This window comes from Leucopleurus acutus (genome assembly GCF_964270905.1).
Source record: "Leucopleurus acutus genome assembly, chromosome: 9".
NCBI classification, from domain to species: Eukaryota; Metazoa; Chordata; class Mammalia; order Artiodactyla; family Delphinidae; genus Leucopleurus; species Leucopleurus acutus.
In genome coordinates this window covers 64,876,046-64,900,538 of record NC_139144.1, presented here as the reverse complement: position 1 = coordinate 64,900,538, position 24,493 = coordinate 64,876,046, and the positions used below count along the sequence as shown (strand labels likewise).

Here is a 24,493-nt window from a genome sequence, read left to right as displayed (position 1 = left end):
CCCAGAACTGCGGGCTCTTTCAGGTGCTGCTTCGAGTTTTTCCTTGGCCTAGAGACCAGGACATGAAGCCTCTCTTGATAAGATCAAGAAAACGGAGAGTGCTTTGATACGTGCAGAGCGTGTTTTGGAGAGCAGGGGTCGAGGAGACAAAGCCCACTCAGCCAGCCGCCCAACATCTCCCTTTCTTCCCTGGTCCTGTGTTGTCTAGTCCTCCTCATTTCCACTCCCCGACTCAGCCTGCAAATTTCTATATTTCAGGAGGGAAAAATCACTCTACGGCATAAAACCTGGTGCCCTGCTGGCCGCATTTCCTAGCACTGAATTTCTCCCGCCTCCCTTTTCGCCGGGCTTAGGCCTGAAGCCTTCACCGCCCGAACCCCCTGGCGTCCCAGGCCCGGGCGTCTCGGGGGCGACCCCTCCGCCGCGCACGCGCCCTACGCGAGACCTCCGCTGACCTTCTCCAGAAAACCCCTTCAAAAGCGTTTCCCCTTCACCTCGCGCCTTCCCCGCCCTTCCGGCTCTTCCTCCACGCGCCTGCGCGGACCCAATTGTTTTGGCTTTCCGGTGGGATCCGGCAAAGGAAAAGGGCGGGGGAACCGAGGGTAAGGGCGGGCGGGGTGGGGGGGGCGTCTCAAGAACCCGGGAAACTGCAAAATTGACGTTTGTGCCGCTAGACGCGGGCGAGCAGCGGAAAGGGAAACCTGGCGAAGGCTGGCCCACGGTCCGCTGTCCGCGCGTTCCCGGGCCTCAGAAGGGGCCCGCCAAGGGGGCGAGAGCGCGCCGCAGGGGCGGGGCGGGAGCGGCTAGCCGGGCGTTTCGCGGCCCCGGGGCTGACGAGGCGGCGCGGGCAGGCTGCGCGGCTCCCGTGGGAGGAGTCTGGCGGTGGTCGGGCCTTGTGGAGAGTGCAGCTGCGCCCAGAGAGGACGCTGCTTTCCGCTCAGGACGGACCGGCCGAGGGAGGGCGCGAGGGGAAACCGGAAGGAAGGGGAGGCGGCGGCGCCAGCCTTCCTCGGAGGGAAGCAGAAGCGAGACCCCGGCCCTAGTCGCGGCAGCAGGGCCACGCCCCCGCCGCCGCGCGTGAGGGGCCCAGTGTCTTCGTGGCCACCGGCCGCATCGGATCCCAATCCTCGGGACTGAGGGACTCGGGTGAGCAGGCGTCGCCAGCGCCGGGCGGGGGTACCCGGGGACGACCTGTGGAGGAATTGGGGGAGGAGGGCCGCGGCGGGAGGGGGCTCGGCCCTTTGTGGCTCGGCGGGCTGGGGGCGGCGGCGGCATCTTTCAAACCGGAGACGCTTCCGCTGCGGGCGGGGGAGGGGCGCGGGCGGCTGGCGCCTCCCTCCACCCCCGGCGGCGGCCCCTCTGCGGCTCTGCCTCCGGCCGGTGCTTAGGGCAGGGGCGGCGGGGCTTGCCACTCGCGGGGGCGTTTCCGGCCGCGGGTCTCCCAGGCGGCGCCCTGGCCCCGTCTGGCGCCCGCATTGCCAAAATGAAGCTGCTTCCCTTAAGGACTCGCGGCGTCTTCGCGAGACGGTGGGCAGTAGGAGGGCAAGACCTTCCTTGCATTTTTTTTCCCGGTACTTTTGAAGTAACCAAGAGATGTCTAGATTAAATGAGGCCCCATTGTGATCTACTGATGATTTTAAAAAGAAAGCAGAAACTGCCCTTTGAAACGGAAAATTCTGTACGTATTTACTTTAGACTGTGAAATCGCTAACTTATTGAACTCGACCACCTTTCTCTCCCTATGAATTGAGAAACCGTGAAGTGGAAGAATATCCCATAGTTTGATGTGGACCGGTTATTTTGAGTTAACAGGTTTTTTATTTCTCGTTTGTTGATCTAAGATCTCTTTTTATACTACCTCAAAGAGAGAATATACCCTCCACAGATCTCTAGAATTGTCCGATGCCACGATTGCCCCTTCAAATGAAAATAGAAAAAGAATCTAAAAATGTAAAGTTAACTATGAAAGGGTATGTTTGTGTGAAATATCTATCTTCTATATCAGTAGTGTTATAAAAACGTAAGGTACAGGACTGGTCACGTGTTGTTGACACATGAATCTGTACGTCTGGCTCACTTAGCATTCAGGCATTCACAGACAACCCTATCAGCAATGTGGTCTAACTAAAATTTTATTTTCTTCTATTGAGGCAACCAGTTAACTGGGTGGAATTAACAGAGTGGTTTTCTTTCTCTTTTCTTTTTTTTTTTTTAAGACAGGGTGTTCCCCCCCTTCCTGCTGTGTTGTGAATTTTTGCCTGAATTTGAGTGGTATGGACTTCAAATCTCGCAATTGTGAGTGACTGACTTTAGTTAACCTTTGGTAAGGACCTTTTTCCTGACGTTTTTTAGAAGGACTTTTTCTGACTGAAAGTAAATCGAAAAGTCAAACCAGTCAGTTGTTTTCCAGTCTTGATGTAGAATTTTCCTAATGTTAAGCTTACTTCTTCACTTTGATCTTTTGTTGGTCTAGTGTTTATTGAAGTCGCTTTAGATTGGGCCCTGAAATTCTCAAGAGGTTGTTGTCCTTAGTAAACAGTACGGGGCTATGGCATTTCTGTTGAGCTTGCTTTATAGTTCGTGCTTTTCCACATAGTTCTGTTTTCTCGACAGTTTTGTAAGAAGAGTTCTAAGTGCTATAACTCTTCTCTCCTTTTTGCTCTCATAAGCAGTACCATAAAATCTGTTAGCTTTGATCATTCACATGCCCTTTAAGGAGATGGGTGGGAATAAAGGTGTCATAGTGCTTTAGTCCACAGTTCTCCATATATTTTCTTCTGGTTAATGGAAATAACGAGCTGTCTCATAAAATCCAAATATTGAGCACTGAATGTGTTTAAAGTGGATGGTAGGGACTTCTCCGGTGGTGCAGTGGTTAAGAATCTGCCTGCCAGTGCATGGGACACAGGTTCCATCCCTGGTCTGGGAAGATCCCACATGACGCGGAACAAGTAAGCCCATGCGCCACAACTGCTGAGCCCACGTGCTGCAACTACTGAAGCCCACGCGCCTAGAGCCTGTGCTCTGAAACAAGAGAAGCCACCGCAATCAGAAGCCTGTGCACCGCAACAGAGTAGCCCCTGCTTGCCACAACTAGAGAAATCCCATGCGCAGCAACAAAGACCCAATACAGCCAAAAAAATGTAAAGTGGATAGTAAATTCATAGAAACCTGAATGCAGTCACAAAAGCCAAAAGATACTTTGATTTTCCCAAAGATTTTACTCATCTACTTAGAAAAGAGTTGTATTTTTTCTTGCTCTCGTTCTAAGCCCAGGAAAAAGGATTGGTCCTGCTATCATAAAAAATATGAATGAAAATGTCAAAGTCCTTCATTATATCTTAGTCTTATCATTTCAGTTTTGTGGAGTTTGAATAGAGCAGATCATATTTAAATAACTCAGGGTATTGGAAATGATAAGTTGATTTCAAGTAACTTTTTTTTTTTTTGCGGTACGCGGTCCTCTCACTGTTGTGGCCTCTCCCTTTGCGGAGCGCAAGCTCCAGACGCGCAGGCTCAGCGGCCATGGCTCACGGGCCCAGCCGCTCCGCGGCATGTGGGATCTTCCCAGACCGGGGCACGAACCCGTGTCCCCTGCATCGGCAGGCGGACTCTCAACAACTGCGCCACCAGGGAAGCCCTCAAGTAACTTTTTAAGTATATGAAGGGGTACTCCTGGTTCCCTTGCTGGTTTTTTCAGTACCTAGATTCCTCTGTGTGGGAAGAAGGGATTATTGTAGAAAATTTGGAGAAAATGTAATCATTTAATGAGAGATGTTTTTTAAAGTCTTCCCTTTTTTTTTTCAGCTCCACTCCCATACCTCTGACAAGTGGCAACGTGTAGTAGGTTCCATGATAGGCAGGGGATTCTGAGTATTCCTCAGTTTACCCCCCCTTTTTTTTAAAGAAACTGAGAAATTTAAATAGTCATAATCATCATTAAGCAGCTATGCCCTTAATGACCTCATGAATATATTTACTATCTGGGAAATATTTTCTTCTGCTGTTGTGATTGAAAAAAATCATTGATTTGGTGGAAAATGAAATCCCATTGAAAAGGTTAAGGTCAGTTTTGCTTTAGTCTATACTTCTCCAGCTTTCTTAAGTCTATGTAGAGCTGAGAAGAAAAGAGAAAAGTGATATCCAAAATAAAAGGACATACTACACTCATATAATTATTCTATCACAGATGGTGTCTCCTTTATGTTCTTGTTTAATTTTTTAAAAGTGAGATAACTTATTATTCATAATGTAGAACAGAAGCTTATTCTTGTGACCTGAATTTACTTAGGGTACTGAGCGTAACTAACTTGATGGAGCCATGTAGTTTTTCCAGTATAGTTGGAAAGGAGGAACACAAGGAAATAGACCTAGGCTCTGAATTTGATTAGAGTAGAGGAAGCTGTACTGAAATTTATCAAACTTGATACATTATTTAAAAGGCAAGGTGTTTGGTCTTTTTTTTTTTTTTCCTTTGGCTGCATTGGGTCTTCGTTGCTGCACACGGGCTTTCTCTAGTTGTGGTGAGCGCGGGCTACTCTTCATTGCGCTGCGTGGGCTTCTTGCAGTGGCTTCTCTTGTTGTGGAGAACGGGCTCTAGGCACGTGGGCTTCAGTAGTTGTGGCGTGTGGGCTCAGTAGTTGTGGCTCTCAGGCTCCAGAGTGCAGGCTCCGTAGTTTTGGTGCATGGGCTTACTTGTCCTGCGACATGTGGGATCTTCCCAGACCAGGGCTCAAACCCATGTCCCCTGCATTGGCAGGTGGCTTCTTAACCACTGCGCCACCAGGGAAGTCCAGTTGTTTGTCTTTTAATTGATGCTTGTCACGACTCCAAAAATTTCTGTTTGTGTAGTGGTTGACAATCAATCTGAAGATCAGGTGGTCTTCCAAACATTCTCAACTGTCAGGGTTGTTTTGGTAACTTGAAAGCAAAGTATTTCTGGCACCAGTATTTTGTCCTCCCTAAGGAGAAACCTGTTTTCTCACTGAAATGAAGAAAGGCTTGTTTTATGACTGGTATCATTTAGTTTTTCTGCATGGGCATCAGCCTTCTCAAGGTTAGTCTTTGTTGTACTAGTTTGTTTCATGATTTGTACCATCAAAATACTCCCTAAAATCTTTGAATAAATTTCTCTTATCTAAAATATCATTCACCCAGCGGGAAAAGAGAACTGTGTTTGAGTGTTGAGACCTTGTAATTGGGACCCTTAGACCTGTATAGGTGTGAAGTTTTGAAAGTCGGGAAAGTACTACAAAAAGCTTGACCAGTGAGTGCGTTAATAAAAGTAATTGCAAATTTTTTTGCACACAGTAGTACTGTTGTGTGTCAGGCAGCACAGTTCCAAGCTCTTCATAGAACTCCTTTAATTCTTAGTCCATTGAGAAGAATTCTATTTTTATCCCCCATTTTACAGATGAGCATACTCATGACAGAAAAAGGTCACACAACTAGTAAGTTGCAGAACTGGGATTTCAACCCAAGTAATTTGGCTCCACAGTTCACGCTCTTAATTTTTTGGCAATACATGAAATTCAGAATGCCTTGGATTCTTTCTAACAAAAGTTTTTGATCTTCTGTATTGAGATTTGTAGCAGTGGAAGATGGAGCATCACCTAAGTTAATATACAGCTTGAAAATGCTTCATACAGATGATAACCTGTAGCCCACTGCCCTTCCTTTTTATCACTGTTTTATCCTTACTGTGTAATTTTTGTGCAGTCCTTGTTTGCAGCCTCCTCTCCATCTTTTTATCCTTCCTCATTTCACATATACAGCTCAGTTAATTGCTGAGCAGTCTCATATTCACAATCAGTTATTTAATCCTTTATTCTTTCCTTTATCCTCCAGGTCTTCCCTGTATAACATTGGAAAAGCTTGTTTTGTATCTGTTTGAGTTTCTATAGCTACTCTGTGGAAGGGCACTACAAATGACACACCTGTGGGAATGAAAACTAGATTTCAAAGTGAAGTTAGACACATCTGCTTCCCCTAATAAAAAACCACTGCCATCAACCTCTGAAACCTGTGAAAGTATTTGGAATTATTTTTTTAAATTTTAATATTTCACACCTTTTTCTAATTAATCTTGATTCCTGTTCCTTGAATATCAGTATTTAGATCCTATAAAATGTATTATTACTATTATTTTTAAATTATGAGTATTATAGTAGCATTTACTTTGTGTAAATTTTCTTTGCAGATACACTTTTGGGCATATTTTAGCTTTTGCAGCCTAAGGACTTCAGTTTTTTAATAGGAAAGTGAAGTGAGGATTTCAGACAACCAACGTAAACTTCTGGAGTACAACTGACCCTTGAACAACTCGGGGTTGGGGCGCCAACCCTCCTAATACTAGAAAATCTGCATGTAGCTTATAGTCAGCCCTCCAAATTCTATGTTCATCCATATCTGTGGTTCCGCATCTGAGGATTCAACCAACTGCAGATCGTGTAGTGCTGTAGTATTTACCATTGAAAAAAACTGGACCTGTGTAGTTCAAACCCCTGCTGTTCAAGGGTCAGCTGTACAGGTACTTTGAAAGTTGGATTTTTCTACAGTTTGATTCTATGGTGAAAATGAAAAACAAGTTAGCTCTGTGAAAATTTACTTTATAGTCGAATTGATTATTCAAAGGGAGGAAAACCTATTGAAATAACTTTCCATAAGAGGTGTTTCAGATTTTTAAGTAGAATTGTATATATTGATATGGATTGTTGACTGATTTAATCCTAATGACCATTTAATAACAGAATGTTTGTTTTGAAACTGTTTTGTGTGGTGGAATTCACTCAGTAGAACCTTGGAGGCTTGGGTATCCTAGAGCAGCGGTCTCCAACCTTTTTGGCACCAGGGACTGGTTCCATGGAAGATAGTTTTTCCACGGGCGGGGGTGGGGTGGGGAGGCGATGGTTCAGGTGGTAAGGCTGCCCTCCTGCTGTGTGGCCAGGTTCCTAACAGGCTGGGGACCAGTACCAGTCTACGACCCAGGGATTGGGGTCCCCTATCCTAGAGAAAATGTTAGGATCAAAGTTTTGGCTTTTCCTTTTTTTCTCCCAATCTCAAGCAATTTATAAATTTTCTGTTCTTACAGGAAGCTCTTAGATTTAAAAATAAGTTGGTCTTTGTTCTGTACTTATTTGCAGGAAGTCGGTAAAAAGGAAAGGATCTCATCCTATGTATAGCATTCTAACCTTATTCATTGCTATTATTCTCTGCTACCAAACAGATCAATCAAAAATATTGAATTGAGCGCAGAACTTAGAAAAAAAGTAAGAATGTGCATAGTTTTAATGCCAGAGTACATTGTACTTTATTAGATTCTGAATTTTGTTATATTGTGTTTGTATGACTCCCATTTAATTCTTATTCTAGTTGGTTTTTTTCACTGTGGAATATGTTCTAACAACCAGCTTTAAAATACAGGACTTTAAAAAATAATAAAAAATAATAAAATACAGGACTTTTCTATTAATCTTGAGGTGCCTGGTACCAGGAAATGTGGCAAGTAATAGTGGTTTCCCAGTCTTTGGCCCTTGGTTCATCTAATGAATCCATGTGTTCACTAAATGTCTTTACACATTGTCTTGTATACATCTTCTATTTTTCAAATGTATGTAAATATGTTGTAGTTGATAAAAAAAAAAAGAGAAAGTGTTTTTGACTCTAAAATAGTTTTTTCTCATTGTGAGTTTTTCCCAGCAGATTATCTTTAGGAAAAAAGTCCTTTTTTTCTAAGCTTAATAAAGGATACTCACATTAGATTTTAAAAAAAAAAGTGTTTCAGAAGTCCACTGAGCCTGTAGTAAGTGGGGAAAGCGGTTGTGTGATTAGGTAAGAGACATTAAAATATTTCAGTTGAAACGTGGAATATATACAGGTTAGATTAAGAATTATATTTAGGACTTAACCTGGTGGCGCAGTGGTTAAGAATCCGCCTGCCAATGCAGGGGACACGGGTTCAAGCCCTGCTCCAGGAAGACCCCACGTGCCGCGGAGCAACTAAGCCTGTGCGCCACAACTACTGAGCCTGCGCTCTAGAGCCCGTGAGCCACAACTACTGAGCCCGTGCACCTAGAGCCGGTGCTCCACAAGAGAAGCCACTGCAATGAGAAGCCCGCGCAGCGCAACGAAGAGTAGCCCCCGCTCGCCACAACTAGAGAAAGCCTGTGTGCAGCAACGAAGACCCAACACAGCCATAAATAAATAAATAAATTTATAAGAATTTTATTTAATTCAACTTTCAAACATTTGAGGTTTGTGCGTTTTCCTTGTTCGTGTGATCTGAAGGGAAAACGATCTTCTAGGAAAAACAGCTTGAGATATGTATTTTTGTCACTGATTTTTTTTTTAATTTCTTAATATTTGATCAAGAAACAGCCTGAAGCAGAGATTGGTACATTTGGCCTGCAGTATGTTTTTGTAAATAACATTTTATTGAAATAGTCATGTCCATTTATTTACAGGTTGACTTTTGCTGCTTTCAGGCTACAGTAGATTAAGCATTTGGGACAGAGACCTTAATGGCTTGCAAAGCCTAAAATATTTTGTCTTTATGATGAGAAAAGAGAGTAGTATACCTTTTGAAAGTTTGGTTTTTTTAATTAAATAATCATTGCATATGTTAACAAAATTCAGAAGGTTTAAATAGGTCTTCAATAAGTTTTTCCTTCCTCTGCAATGTGAACCACGGTTAGCAATGGGGACAAGTGCCAATTGCCTCCTTTCCTCGTTTTACTTGTGCTACAATTGTTCTTATGGTAAAGAATAAAATTTTCTTGTATTATGTCTCTATCAAAAGTTTGGAAATGAAAGAGCACGACAGCTAGATTTTATTCATTTTGCCTGCTTCTTTTTGTTTTTGAGTTTGTCTGGAATAATTGGTTTTTAAAACACCCTGTTTTTAAATGATAATCGTGTTTTGGCTGTAGTAAGGGTAAATGCACTTGGTGTCTTGGAGCTCTAGTGGTTGGCAACTCTCAGTCTGAGTCCTTAGAGTACAATACAACGACCAGCCTTTAGTAAATACTCAAACATTTGTTGAGTTAAATTTAAGTAGCCATTAATTTATAATAGAAAATTAAGTAAACAATTTCATTCATACCTGAGAATTACTAAGCCTGAGGATGCTAAATTCTACAGACAACAGGGAGTATGACTTTTTTTTTTGAAACTAGTTTTAGGTATAACACAGAATGATATATGGTACAATATATTTATTAAAAAGGGAAAATTCATAAAATGAGTCAAATCATTGGTTATTAAGTAATATGGTACAGACATTGTGCAATGTTTCAGAGTATGTAGGATATTGGTTTTAAGGTTTTTTTTTTTCTGGAACAAGTTGGGAAATTAATTAAGTTTTATTTTTAGGAGAGAAGGAATCTTGTTATAAAAAATATGTTACAGGCATTTAAGGTGGTTGTTGTTGATCATCTTAAACTTTGCCATTTTTCCCCATTTTTATTTAATACATTTTGAAGTCTGTGTTCCCAGAGAAGGGACACTGAATTTTATTTTGGATTGTACTAGATACAGATCAGTTTAAATTAAGTTGACTTTATATGATGTCTGAATGACTTTTTCTGCCTATTTTAATATTACGATATCATAAATAAAAATTACTTTATTAGGAAGAAACGTACACTAGATTTCAAAGGAAAGGGTGGGAATAGGGTGTATAAAGCAGTGACAATGAGATTATATAAAGTTGGCTCGCCATGTAGTATTCTAAAAGCAGACTTCAGTTTTAATAGTTTTATGCATATGATAAAAAGAAATCAAATCTAGTAAAACTGAGACAAATTCAATGGGGCTCAAAAAAGTCACTGCAAAAAAATCAGGTCATAGTATGAGGTCAGAGAAATGACCAGAGTGAACCTGTACAGCTACCCTGCAAGGAATTCTGGAGTCTAATCTAAATCCATCCCTGCACTGGCCACCAGTTCCTGTCACCTGGTTTAAATATGGATGGAGGGCTTCCCTGGTGGCGCAGTGGGTAAGCATCCACCTGCCAGGGGACACGGGTTCGATCCTTGGCCCAGGAAGATCCCACATGCTGCGGAGCAGCTAAGCCTGTTCACCACAACTGCTGAGCCCATGTGCCTAGAGCCTGTGCTCCACAGCAAGAGAAGCCACCGCAATGAGAAGCCCGTGCACTGCAACGAAGAGTAGCCCCTGCTCGCCGCAACCAGAGAAAAGCCTGCACGCAGCAATGAAGACCCAACACAGCCAAAAATAAAGTAAAATAAATTTTAAAAACTAATAAATAAATATGGATGGGGACAATTTTGGGTCCTGCAGCTGGGGTTAGGACTTATAGTCTATTAATACATGCATTTCTGTAAGATAAATTTTTAGAGGTAGAATTGAAAGATTGAGGTATTAAGCATTTTCAGTGCCAAATATATCTTCTATAATACTTCATTTGCAATCTGAAATTCAAAAACCTCTTAAAATGAAGTTAAAAATTTTTTTTTTTTGCAAAACTTGACCTGAAGTAACATAAGACTGTATATAGTATTATTTTTCACAATGTGCATGTTTCCCTCAGTCAGAATAGTAGGGTGTTCAGTTCTGGAGCTCTGCCCCAGACCCTTTGTAATACATGATATATGTACCACATTACCTCTGTAAGATCTGAAAAATTCTAAATTCTAGAACACAGCTGGCTCCAAGAGTTTGTTTGTTTGTTTTTGTTTGTTTGTTTTTGTCTCCATTGGGTCTTCGTTGCTGAGCGCTGGCTTTTCTCTAGTTGCAGCGAGCGGGGGCTACTCTTAGTTGCGGTGTGTGGGCTTCTCATTGCCGTGGCTTGTCTTTGTTGCGGAGCACGGGCTCTAGGCACGCGGGCTTCAGTAGTTGTGGCACGTGAGCTCTCGAGCGCAGGCCCAGGAGTTGTGGCACACAGGCTTAGTTGCTCCACGGCATGTGGGATCTTCCTGGACCAGGGCTTGAGCCCGTGTCCCCTGCATTGGCAGGTGGATTTTTTTTTTTTAAGTTTATTTATTTATTTTTGGCTGCATTGGGTCTCTTTGTTGGGTCTTCGTTGCTACACATGGGCCTTCTCTAGTTGTGGCAAGCGGGGGCTACTCTTCGTTGTGGTGCGTGGGCTTCTCATTGCAGTGGCTTCTCGTTGCAGAGCTCGGGCTCTAGGCGTGCAGGCTTCGGTAGTTGTGGCACGCAGGCTCAGTAGTTGTGGCACACGGCCTTAGTTGCTCCATGGCATGTGGGATCTTCCTGGACCAGGGCTCGAACCTGTGTCCCCTGCATTGGCAGGTGGATTCTTAACCACTGCATCACCAGGGAAGTCCCAAGAGTTTTGATTAAGGGCTTATACGTATGTATCAACTTATACTCCTCTGTAAGAATGCTCGTTTCCCGACACCCTCACTAACACTGGGCCTTGCTGCATTATTAATATGTGAAAATAGCCAGTGATTTTAGGTATTATTAGCTTTAGAGGTTATAGTAGTAAACTTAGATTTATAGTGTAACTTTCAGATTTGGAAGAGCAAAGTCATTACCTTAAATGACCCAAAGTCTCTGCCTTTGCACCTATTTTAGTTACTTCCATATAGTTAACTTGGCTGGAAATTTGACAGTCTACGTCAAGTTTGCAGTTCATGTAATAGTATAGTTTGGCAGGAAGTACAATGTGATCTTCTCTGACATATGGATGATATTTTTGTGAGAAAAAGTATTAGTGGTTCCAGTGATGGTCAAATATATTTATAGGTTTCATGTCAACAGCACTTGACTTTCTGATTATGGAGCTAAGAGTCATCTAATTAGGAAATAGGTGATAGTTTTTAACTGTTATTAGCACTGTATATTCTATATGTTTTTCCTGATTTGTAATTCCTTTGCCATATGTTGTAAATACTGATTTCTAAATAACATTTTAAATTAAACTTTAATGCAGCTGGAATTTCTTTTGATGAATGGTATGCAGTATGACTAAAACTTAGGTGGGTTTTTTTTTCCTTCAGTGGGTAACCAGTTGTTCCAACGTTATTTGTTGAAATAACCCAATCTTCTAGTTTGAAATGACTTGTTTATCTTTATCATATCTAATGTTTTTTTTAACATGGATGTATTGTATTTACTTATTTACCTATTGTGTTTGTTTATTTTTGTTTACTTGGGTTTATTGTAGAATTGTAATACATTTTAATATTTGTTAAGAGTATGAGGAAAAACTTGTTTTTCCTTCCCCTCAAATATCTTGGCAGTATTTGTGAATTCTTCCAGATGAATCTTCTGCAAGTTGGATTTGTATTAAATTTACACATTTTGAGAACATTTATATCTGTATAGTATGAAGTCTTCATGTAGGAATACATTCCTCTATTTTATCATGTTTTACGTTTCATTTTTCAGTAAAATTGTATGTTCTTATAAAGATTTCTAGGAAGGAACCACTGTACAGAGAGAGATATGTTGTATTTATCTCCGTTACAGGATTGAGCTGCAAATTTTATAATATAGTTTATGCTTTGGAAATAAACAAATTCAATCTATTTATCATATAGTTTAAGTAATTTAAATATAAAGGCTGTGTGAATACATTTAAATTATACTCCCCAAATGAGAATCTCCTTGCAAGAGAAAGGGTTTTTTTTTTCTCTTAAATTACAGTCATGTATTGCCCCTAAACAAATAAGTAGGAGATTTGGCTTTGCTGGTAATTGAAATTATTTATTTTTAAAGAACTTTTAAAAAACTGTATGCTTATTGATGTGTTCCTTATTTTCTAGAATGTTTATATTTTGTATAGAAGGCAAAAAAATAACTTAAAAACCACAAATGTAATAAACTTGTTAAATGTCCCTTTTCTCATGTTTCATTTTTATGGTAATGTCTAAAGTTGAACTTCAAAAAATAATTCATATTTAAGTCTGCGATTTTAAACATTGTATTCTAAAAATGTACTGACCTAGATACTCTAACTGAACTTTTTTTTCTTTTTAGTTACTCCAGAGGATCCACAGAACATAGGATGTTGCCACAAAATCTACCTCGTGTGTTACTCTCTTTCACTCATGAGTTGAACAACAGTTACAAATTTGAGCAAGATATCTGCAGACTGTGTTGAAAAACTCTGAAGAACCTAATTAACACAGGATGACCTGGTAGTGATTCTAAGCCTAAAAAGATACTGCTCATTAGTGAATGTATCAATCTTGGTTCTGAATGCTGCAGATAACAGCAAGCAGAGTTTCTCCTTTCTTTATTTCTGAAGCATTCACTTGACCTTCCATCAGTAAGACTGATTTTTCTAATCTGTTCCTGGATATATTAATGGAATACAGTCATGTCCACTCAAGACGAGAAGCAGGTCAATACTGAATATGCTGTGTCCTTGTTGGAACAGTTAAAACTGTTTTATGAACAGCAGTTGTTTACGGACATAGTGTTAATTGTCGAGGGCACTGAATTCCCTTGTCATAAGATGGTTCTTGCAACATGTAGTTCTTATTTTAGGTAAGTACTGTAATCTTGGTTAGTTTGTAATTTCAAATGCAGAATGTTAGCTTGTTTTAATCTTTTAAACATTATTTAAAATTTTTAAAAAAGTTAGGTGTCTTAATGTTTTGCTTAAGTTTTCTATTTGGGGGCTTCCCTGGTGGCGCAGTGGTTGAGAGTCCGCCTGCCGATGCAGGGGACACGGGTTCATGCCCTGGTCCGGGAAGATCCCACATGCCGCGTGTCCGGAGCCTGTGCTCCGCAACGGGAGAGGTCATAACAGTGAGAGGCCTGCGAACCACAAAAAGAAAAAAGTAAAAAACAAAAAAATTTTCTATTTGGGTGATATAGTGCTTGTCAAATCACCTACTTGCGTGTGTAAGTAAGGGGCAGGTGAAATAAGTTTTTACAAAGGATTAAATACAAGAAATTTGTTGAAATTAACTAAGGTAAAGTTTTAATGATGGAGAGGCAAAAAGGTTCAGAATACTATTTTTTCATTGAAAGAAAGAAAAACGAATGGGGTAATTTTCACTTACTCTTAAGATTTTAAAATGTTACATTTAGAAAACAGTCATTGTTTATAAATTTAAGAGTTACAGGAGGCTTAATAATAACTTTTAGAAGATAATTGGTACTGTTTAGACATGTTAAGGACTTTTATTTCCTTTGCAAAAATGAGTTCCTTTACTCACTCTTGGTTTCTTTCATCATTTGTGCTATTGTTTTAGCCGTACCAGACTCCTTGCCAGATTGAAATAGTTAATAATTAATAATGTTTTTGTTCTCTGTGCCTCAGAATTTATAAGTTGATTTAGTTATTTGTTTGCTAATTACAAATAAATAAAGCTTAACTTTACATTTTTATGATCTTTTGCAACTTTTAATCTTTTTAAGATAGGTTTCCCTTTATTATGTGTTTCATGGGAGGAAAAGAATTAAGGCGTAGAAATTCCTATATTTGGTCTCTGCCCTTAGGTTGAATTTTTACTTAATATTTGAAAGGGACAGGGAGAATAAAGATGAATGAAATGTGGACCAGTATTTTCCTGCTACAAATCTTAGCTGGCATAAGTGAGATCAGCAATGAAAGTTACTTTCTGCTGCTCCTTAGTGGCAGCTGTAGACAGGACAGGTTTAATCTTGACTTTTCAAGGCTAACATACACGAAGGTGTAGAAACTTAACATTCCTTAGTATAACACATCTCATGATGATTCTAGAAGCTAAGGCCCAAATGTCAGTTGCCTTGCTCTGCCTGCCACTGTTTCAGGTTTAGCTGTGGATATTTCATGCAATTTCAGACATTGATTTTCTTATCTTAGGAAGCTAAGCATATTTGCAAACAGTGGTTCTAGAGAATTTAATGGATCTAGAGGATGCTCAGAATCCTCTTGTGCTTCTACAAATAGAGATTCTTGGATTTCAAACCTAGAAATTATGATTCAGTGGGTCTGAGTTAGAGTTTTAGGATTTGTATGTTTAAGAGCTTCCCAGATGATTGTGATGGTCAGGTTTTTTTGTTTGTTTTTGTTTTTTCATATTTATTGAGTTAGTAGATGGTGTTAGAAATTCAAGGTTATAGATTCAATCAAACCTGGGTCCATTAGTTCTCCCTTTTTAATGGTTATTAATTACAAATTGATTATCCATTATTGGAATGAGCTATATGCTTTAGTTGTGGATTTTCAGATTGATATTTGTAATCATAGAGTAGAATCTTTTGTGGTAATATTTTAGCAGTCATCTTGTGTAACTTTTAAACCTATGCAGAAAGTCTATCTCCATATTTTCTGAATTGTCATCATCTTTATCAGGAAGTAACACATGGGTTTATGGGTTAGGTATCTTACCTTTTTTTCTTCCTCGCTAAGTCTGTTTTTTATTGTATAGATAAAACAGTTCTTTAAATTCTCTAGCCCTGAGGTTATTATTTATCTTTAATTGGGTTGGAATTGGTTTTCCTGAAGACCAAGAAGTATTTCATTAATGTTACAATCTTAAAAACAACACATTCTCTTTAAGGCTGCTGTTATTAACTTATCACTAACTAGTTTCCTTTTTTAGCATCCTTGGTGTTCTGAGAGAATATATTCTCCCTAAAGCAAATCAGATACTAAGAAGTAGAAATAATAGTAGAAAGAGTAGTCCTATCCATGTTTGGGCTTAAAGCCATCCATCTTTAAAATCCTGTGTCTGGACCAGTTTCATAATCCACAAGACGAAGACACTTATATATTAATTTTCCCTCCCATATATATTCTCTGGACTGTGTAGATTATTGTTATTGTATATTCCCACAATAATAACCTGACTTTCTCCCAAGTGTTCTTCAACTGGATTCTGCTTTCAGGTTTGTAGATTTTGGTATCCTCACATATAATGTTGCTATCAATCTTTATCATTAGAAATTTACTATTAGAAATTTTGCCTTTTGAAACAGATACATTCCTCCTTTGTAGTTTACCAGTTCCATCCCACTAAGAATCAAAAGAACTTCTGAAATCCAGAGAACCTCTGAAATGGTAGTTTCTTCTTCTTGGTAACATATACACTTCATTTTAGACCCTAAATGAAGGGGATTACTTGAGAATTACTCAACACCTCTTCCACTATGGTAATTTAGCCTCCTATAATATTATGCAATTCAGTATTTACTCTTTCTTTAAAAAGTCTGTTTAAGATTTTTATAATCAAGTTGGCTAGGCTTCTACTAATCTTTGGTCTTCAGGAAGCATAGTTCCTTCACAGAAGTCCATCATTCTGGTGTCATAAACCATAGTCTAGAATAACCAGTCTCAGTGTCATCTGTATAGTCAGCTGTTCCCTTGCCCTACTTCCTCTTTCAAAGTTAACTACCTTCTACTGGCACAGACAGAAAAGCACATGACCCCTAAATCTTGCATTTTTATTCAGAGCTCCTATAGTTCTTTTCAGGTTGCTTTTGTTATTTCCCATTCTCCCGGGCCCCACAAGCCAGTAGCAATTGGTGTCTTTATTAGTTTCTTGTCACATCTTGGGTATTTTTCAACAGCACTTCCTAATCTCTGTTACTTAGTTGGGTTTATTTATGGCCATTCTGTATTCTTTGGGAGGAAGTTATCAACCACCCTGATCGATGTTTTTGCCACTCTTCCATTCCCTAACTGCCTGAAGTTTAGTTGCTGTTCTTACTGCTCATTCTGAGCTACACTAGAAATCACTAGTGCCTTCCTAATTGCTTTTGCAATGTTTGTTATCCTTGACTACCGTTTTTGACACCCTACCTCTCTTGCCCTGAGTAGCATTGTACTGACTGGCTTGTTCTTATTTCTCTGATGAATGTTTCTCAACCTTCTGTCATTCTTTTTTCTAACACATGTCATTTTGTAGATAATTCACAGTCTTCTGCATTAATGCCTGACCTTCAAAGTTCCAGTTGTATTAAATACTTAACTGATTATTGTATTACTTCCATTTGACTCAGCTGCTTGCACCTCAAACATATCTAAAATTTAACTCACCTTTTTTGCAAGATTAACTGTTTTCCTTGACCTTATAATTTTTCTCTCAATGGTTAACATTTTTTTCAGGTACTTGAAAATAAACAGCTTTGATTCTTTCCCTGTCTACTTCCTACTATAGTCTATTCCATACGTTCAGAAAATCACCAGATCTTGTTGGTTTTTTGTAAAAGCTTTTGTATCCATTTCTGCCAACCTAGCTCAGGTGGTTCTTACTTCTAATCTAGATTATTGCAGTAGCCTCAGAACCCTTTTTCCTATCTCCAGCCTTTGGCCCTTGAGGTCTGTCAGTACAAAATATTCATCCTAGAATACATTTTATTATGCTAATAAATCCATGCTGAAAACCCTTCAGTGAACCTTCTTCACTGTCTACAATAAAAAGCTCAGACTCGTATGTCTGTGTGTGTGTGTGTGTGTGTGTGGTTTTTTTTTTTTTTTTTGGGACATGCTGAGGGGCTTGCAGATCTTACCCCAACCAGGGATTTGAACTCGGCCCCGGCAGTGAAAGCACTGGGTCCTAACCACTGGACTGCCAGGGAATTCCCTCCTATATCGCATTTTAAAATCCCTCTGTGGGACTTCCCTGGTGGTCCAGTGGTTAAGACTCTGTGCTGTCCATGCAAGGGGTGCCACTTTGATCCCCTGGTTGGGGAACTGAGAATCTCACATGCCTCACGGCCAAAAAAAAAAAAAAGCCCTCTGTGATCTGACTGCCAGTTATCTTTCCGATGTTTTTCATGAGCCCTTATGTTCAGCAATGTCACTGGGAAAAACAGTTCTTATGTTCTACCCTGACTCACTATTTTATCCATTTTAAAGCCTTTCTCATCTTCTTGTCCTTGAGGTTGCCCAGGCTAGTTCTTGTGCTACCCACTTATGATCACTATAGGCATTTCTGTACATGCAACAATATTCTTTGTTTTCTTACCTCTTCCATGTATATGGGCATTTTACTTTGTATTCTCCACAACACTAATTGCCTTTCCAGCATATTTTCCTGCATGTAATTTTTAGGAAACTGTTCTGCATATTTTTAGGAAATCATTTGAGTAAATGAAATTTTTAACGGCTTTATTGAGATCAAATTTACACACAATTAAATGAATTTTAGTATCTTTACAATTTAATTTGAAACATTTCCATCACTTTGTGCCAATTTACAGTCACTCACTGTTCTTACCCACAGCCCTAGGCAACCACTGATCTCCCTTCTGCCTCTATATATTTGCCTCATATATATTTGTATACACATCATACAGTATGTGTCTTTTGTATCTGCCTTTTTTTCACTGAGCATAATGATTTTGAGGTTTGTGTTGTAGCACGTATAATAGAGTTCCTTTTTATTGCTGAATTCCTGTATGACTATAAGGATTAAATTAGTTTTGATGTTATCACTCAGAATGGCACAGTGGAGTAGTTTGGTATATCTTTGGCACTGGATTATAATTTTCTGTTGTTTCCCTTGAAAGCTTTCCCTATAAGTTGTCCATCAGCAAATACCCTAAATAAACATCCCATATTGTCTAGTTTTTCTTTTTAGCCTTACATTTGTTTTCCCCATCTCTACTATAGGGCCATGTTCATGAGTGGACTAAGTGAAAGCAAACAGACACACATACACCTGAGGAATGTGGATTCAGCCACCTTACAGATAATAATAACGTACGCATACACGGGTAACCTGGCAATAAATGACAGCACTGTAGAACAACTTTACGAAACAGCTTGCTTCCTGCAGGTAAGCAGTTTTTTCAGTCTTATAGCTATGTAATTTTAATGCAGATTTTAGAAGGTAAAACTCTTTAAAATATGTAAGGGAAAAACAATAGGATTTGATCAGCTAATAAACTTAGTTTTATGATGCGAACTTGACTAAAAAGATAGGTGAAAATTTCATATTAGTTTCATAGTCTGCCTAATATACCACAGGATTTAGATTTCAAGTAAAAGAAATTTTTAACAGCATTTGTTAAATTTAAGTGCTTCAGTTTTTTGGCTAGAAGCTTAGATGTGCTAATTTTTGATGGTATTTTCACAGAAAATGTCAAGATTCTTATGGAAGTTATCAAACATAAATGTTCATAATAGCCATGAGACCTTACTGAGCTATTAAGGAGAATTATTTAAACTAAAATAAAAAGTGATGATTGATATATTTACATATGATAAGCTATTTCACTGTGTTTCCCCTTCAACTTTTTTTCTTTTTTGGCTGTGCCGCGTGGCTTGCGGGATCTTAGTTCCCTGACCAGGGATGGAACCTGGGGCCCCTGCAGTAGAAGTGCAGAATCTCAACCACTGAACCACCAGGGAATGCCCCCCCTTCAACATTTCTTTTAATTTTAAGAGGAATATAAAAATATTTTCCTCATTTTTTCCAAAGGGAGAAATAAAGTTTCTCCAAAGGGAGAAACTTTAAAGGTTAAATTCTGGGAGTACAGTTCATGATACCTAGTAGGTACTTGATAAATGTGTGCTGAATAAATGTGAATGATGCCGGTCGAATGCCAGTTTCTGGGTGTAACTCTGGGAACCAGAACTCAGTCTGTCCATGCCTTAAGTACCTGTCTTCCTTTTTAGTTCTGTATTCTTCCCCCCCGCCCCATAAACGGCAGTGTCCTACTATACCTATAACTCTGGGGACACTGAAGCCATGGTAGTTTCCTGGTGCTTTAGAATGGAAGACATTCACATCCTAAATCCAAACCTAAAAGGGAGAAATGCCTACTGTAAGAACTGTCTTTCTTCCATAGCTTATATGTTTTCATTACCTTTTTAAATTTTTTAGCAATTCTAAAAGCAATTTTAGAATTGCTAAAAAATTGAGGAATTTTAAGAAATTTGGATTCCAGAACACTGTTATTATAGTGATACCTTTCCTTATAATTTTTTTCTATCATGTTAATGAAACCTATAGGCATATGTTTGGCCAAATGCAAAACAGCACTCTGCCTCTGGGAGTAAGTTGCCCTGGCAAGCCTGGGAATGTGGCATTTTATGACTACCAACATGGCTTTTACTATTAACCACATGAAATGATGTTTTTATATGCCAGGTTCTGTACTAATGCTTTATATAGGTTCTCATCTAATCCTTAAAATAATCACTTGTAAGGAAGGATTTCCCCATCCTACACAGGAGAAAGCTGAGGCTTAGAGAAGTAAAGCTACTTGTCTGATATTGTACAAGTGTTGACTGGTCAATCCAGGTGTTGAATCCAAGCAACCTGACTTCTTATCACAAACTGCTTCTAGTCAATCACTGTGACATTGAATAAGTATAGTAGGTAGCACTTCTGACTCGAGATCTACTGTTTCTTAAGAAACAACAAATCTAGGAAAGTTAGAGTGGCTAAGATGGGTCGTTTAAATGTAGGTAATTTGTAATTGCACATGAATATATTCTTTTTTTTTTTATGAATATATTCTTTTGATTGGTTATCCTACTGCTCCATGTAAGAAAGGCAAATAATAACTACTGTTAGGCATTGTGTATGATTTTCTGCTTCTATATGACTGTCTTGTCCATGTTGAGAAAACCAGATTCCAGCTTCTCAACAGTAATCATTTCCTATACTGATTTACATTGTTTTCATTTGGTTCTCTCAATTACATATTTTGCTAGGCTTTAAAAAATACATAACTTATGCATGAATTAATTTCTTTCCCTTTCCCTTTAAGGCTGTTTAGGTTTTTAAGAGCCTATTTAATGTTATACTACTGACTCCTAAATAGGGCAGTTAAGTAGGCCACTGGACAGGAAGATGAAATGCAAAACTATGCATAGTCTTCTAATTTTATTATTACTGGAAGATTGTCTCTTAGCCCAAACATGTGTATCTAAAAATAAAAACTATAGTATAGGGATCTGATTAATATACCTGTGTGTTACATAAAAATAAAATTTGTCTAGCCTGCCTTTATCAGCCTTTTTTTTCCCTTCTATTTTAGGTAGAAGATGTGTTACAACGTTGTCGAGAATATTTAATTAAAAAGATAAATGCAGAGAACTGTGTGCGATTGTTGAGTTTTGCTGATCTGTTCAGTTGTGAGGAATTAAAACAAAGTGCTAAAAGGATGGTGGAGCACAAGTTCACTGCTGTGTATCACCAGGAAGCTTTCATGCAGCTGTCACATGACTTACTGATAGACATTCTCAGTAGTGACAATTTGAACGTAGAAAAGGAGGAGACAGTTCGTGAAGCTGCTATGCTGTGGCTAGAGTACAACACAGAATCACGATCCCAGTATTTGTCTTCAGTTCTTAGCCAAATCAGAATTGATGCACTTTCAGAAGTAACACAGAGAGCTTGGTTTCAAGGTCTGCCACCCAATGATAAGTCTGTAGTTGTTCAAGGTCTGTATAAGTCCATGCCCAAGTTTTTCAAACCAAGACTTGGAATGACTAAAGAAGAGATGATGATTTTCATTGAAGCATCTTCAGAAAATCCTTGTAGTCTTTACTCTTCTGTCTGTTACAGCCCCCAAGCAGAAAAAGTTTACAAGCTATGCAGCCCACCAGCTGACTTACATAAGGTTGGGACCGTTGTAACTCCCGATAATGACATCTATATAGCAGGTGGTCAAGTTCCTCTGAAAAATACAAAAACAAATCACAGTAAAACAAGCAAACTTCAGACTGCCTTTAGAACTGTGAATTGCTTTTACTGGTTTGATGCACAGCAAAATACCTGGTTTCCAAAGACCCCGATGCTTTTTGTCCGCGTAAAGCCATCTTTGGTTTGCTGTGAAGGCTATATCTATGCAATTGGAGGAGATAGTGTAGGTGGAGAACTTAACCGGAGGACCGTAGAAAGATATGACACTGAGAAAGATGAATGGACAATGGTAAGCCCTTTGCCTTGTGCTTGGCAGTGGAGTGCAGCAGTTGTGGTTCATGACTGCATTTATGTGATGACACTGAACCTCATGTATTGTTATTTTCCAAGGTCTGATTCATGGGTAGAAATGGCCATGAGACAGACTAGCAGGTCTTTTGCTTCAGCTGCAGCTTTCGGTGATAAAATTTTCTATATTGGAGGGTTGCACATTGCTACCAATTCTGGCATAAGACTCCCCTCTGGCACTGTAGATGGGTCTTCAGTAACTGTGGAAATCTATGATGTGAATAAAAATGAGTGGAAAATGGCAGCCAACATCCCTGCTAAGAGGTACTCAGATCCCTGTGTTAGAGCTGTTGTGATCTCAAATTCTCTGTGTGTGTTTATGCGAGAAACCCACTTAAATGAGAGAGCTAAATATGTCACTTACCAATATGATTTGGAACTTGACCGGTGGTCTCTGCGGCAGCATATATCTGAACGTGTACTGTGGGACTTAGGGAGAGATTTTCGATGCACTGTGGGGAAACTTTATCCATCCTGCCTTGAAGAATCTCCATGGAAACCACCAACTTATCTTTTTTCACCGGATGGAACAGAGGAGTTTGAACTGGATGGAGAAATGGTTGCACTACCATCTGTATAGTCAGGAGTTCAGGGAGTGCACGCCTGATCTATTTGCTTTGTCATTTTCTTTGCTAAATGAGAGAGGCTATGAAAGGACTGAATATGAGTACATAAAAATCTATCTTTGATAAATTTTATTTTTATGCCCTACTTAATATTTGCATCAGTATAATATATATCAGTGAGTCTTAAGAAAGATATGCTTCCATAATATGAAATAGATTATCCAATAATTGAGAAACTTTTATGTGTATCATGAGCATAAAAATCTGGATTATCTAACATTGTTAGCCCTGTGTATGTACAGTTCCAAAAGTTCTCTTATTAAAGTAGTTTCCTGTTCCTAGTGTGGTATATCGCAAATTATGCTGAGGTTATTTTATTATATGTATTTCATTCCTGTGCTTCTGTTCTGAAGTCCTGGAATAGTTTTTTTCGGTGTAGTTAATTGAGCTGCACTTAACACTAATGTCCATGTTGGTATTAGAAATGTTGTCTAAATCCTATAGTTGAGGAAGATCTTCCATTTTATGGTATTGCACAGGGAAAGTATGACTGCAGGATCAGTCTAACTATTAGGTGCATGTATTCTCTTTTCACTAACTTATACTTGTCTATCTAGAATACAGGTCTTCCAATCAGCTGGTCATTTACCAGGTGTGGACTTAAGTTGCTGGGCTTGCAATAAGAATTGCTAGTCCCTCCATTGTGCGGGTCTGTGTGGAGCTTTAATCAGTAAATGCCTCCACTTTCTGTATTACATTAACATTGGCTCATGCATATAACTACCTGCTGCTGTCGTATTTCTCCATCTTAAAGATTTAGAGTGGGTTAACCAGGTCATTACATCTTAATTTAATAACAAACATTACTGTAGAGTGATTGTGTATAGATATTCGTTAGCTGTCAGGGTGTGTTTTTTTTTAACCTGTTGTGTGTGGGGGGTAGGATTAGAAAGGTGAACTGTTCAGGAATTCTCTGCACTAGCGGTGCAGAAGAGCAGATAACTAGTGCTGCTCTGGCATTAATCCCAGGAACCACTAGCAGTAGCGGGGTGCCGCCAATCTAACATGAGCACAGGTGCTTCATGACAAACATTACTAGCATGTTCAACTGCATAATGTTCTGGCACTGTATTTTGAATGACATTAATTTATTAAATAAATTGTATATATTCAATATCTGTTTTTCTTTTGTGATGGGAATTGTGTGCTTTTAGTTTTAGTTTTACAGAGTCAGCTTAGTTTGTGACAGGTGATTTCTTCAGAATTTTGTTGATTATATGATACTTGTCTGATTTGAGCCTTACTGTAGGAACACAAATTACATAAAAAGTAAGAGGCAAACCAGAGCCTAATGTTACAAAAAAAAAAGATTTTTAGTTATTTGAATGAGCCTTGTCCTCTTTCACATACGTTTTTTTCTGCCTCAAACACTCTTCCCCTTTGACTGGTTAGCTCTCAAGTGATTATACATCCTAGTTTGTACCTGTTTTCCCTTTCACTTTGAAAAGTGTCCCTGTTTGGATAGTAAATGATATGGTAACCCTGGTTGAATTCAGTTTACACTTCAGGTAACTTCCTCCAACTGGCTTAAAAAAAAAAATTCTATTGATACTACCATGGGTTCCCTTTGTTTAACTCTCAACTGTGGGATTTCCCTGGTGGCCCAGTGGTTAAGACTCTGTGCTCCCAATGCAGGGGGCCTGGGTTCCATCCCTGGTCAGGGAACTAGATCCTGCATGCTGCAACTTAAAAAAAAAAAAAAAAAAGATCCTGCAAGCCACAACTAAGACCCCGGTGCAGCCAAATAAATAAATAAATAATTTTTGAAAAAAAAAAAAAAAAGAATAAATCTCAATTGTACCCCATATTACCCAATACTCGTTAAACTATCTTATACTTATCGATTGTTTTCACCACTGCCGTGAGGGCAAGGGCTTGTGCCTACCCTATTTCTGCATCCTCAACATCTAATAATGCCTGGCACATAGTAGGCATGCAATAAAACCTGTATAAAGGCATGCATAGGTCACAAGGGGAATCTGAATTACAGTA

General features: G+C 39.2%; 1 protein-coding gene across 4 annotated transcripts; it reads left to right on the top strand.

The window, feature by feature from the left end:
- Window positions 1-844: 844 nt before the first annotated feature.
- Window positions 845-23,621, top strand: KBTBD2 (kelch repeat and BTB domain containing 2). 4 transcript variants are annotated; one of them, XM_082846479.1, is made up of 5 exons: window positions 845-1,146; window positions 2,221-2,295; window positions 12,967-13,479; window positions 18,542-18,707; window positions 20,920-23,621. In XM_082846479.1, exons 3-5 carry the CDS (start codon window positions 13,310-13,312, stop codon window positions 22,453-22,455), a joined length of 1,872 nt encoding a protein of 623 aa, XP_082702605.1. In that variant the 5' UTR covers window positions 845-1,146; window positions 2,221-2,295; window positions 12,967-13,309; the 3' UTR covers window positions 22,456-23,621. The 4 variants fall into 4 exon arrangements, with proteins under 4 accessions (XP_082702605.1, XP_082702603.1, XP_082702604.1 ...); XM_082846477.1 differs by having other exon boundaries at window positions 2,221-2,323; XM_082846478.1 differs by lacking the exon at window positions 2,221-2,295.
- Window positions 23,622-24,493: the final 872 nt, after the last annotated feature.

Excerpts from the sequence above, each read along its gene's own strand:
- KBTBD2 (XM_082846478.1), top strand. The coding sequence starts at position 13,310 with ATGTCCACTCAAGACGAGAAGCAGGTCAATACTGAATATGCTGTGTCC. Across the intron at positions 13,480-18,541 it reads ACATGTAGTTCTTATTTTAG|GGCCATGTTCATGAGTGGAC; the intron begins GTAAGTACTGTA and ends TCTCTACTATAG. Across the intron at positions 18,708-20,919 it reads AAACAGCTTGCTTCCTGCAG|GTAGAAGATGTGTTACAACG; the intron begins GTAAGCAGTTTT and ends CTTCTATTTTAG.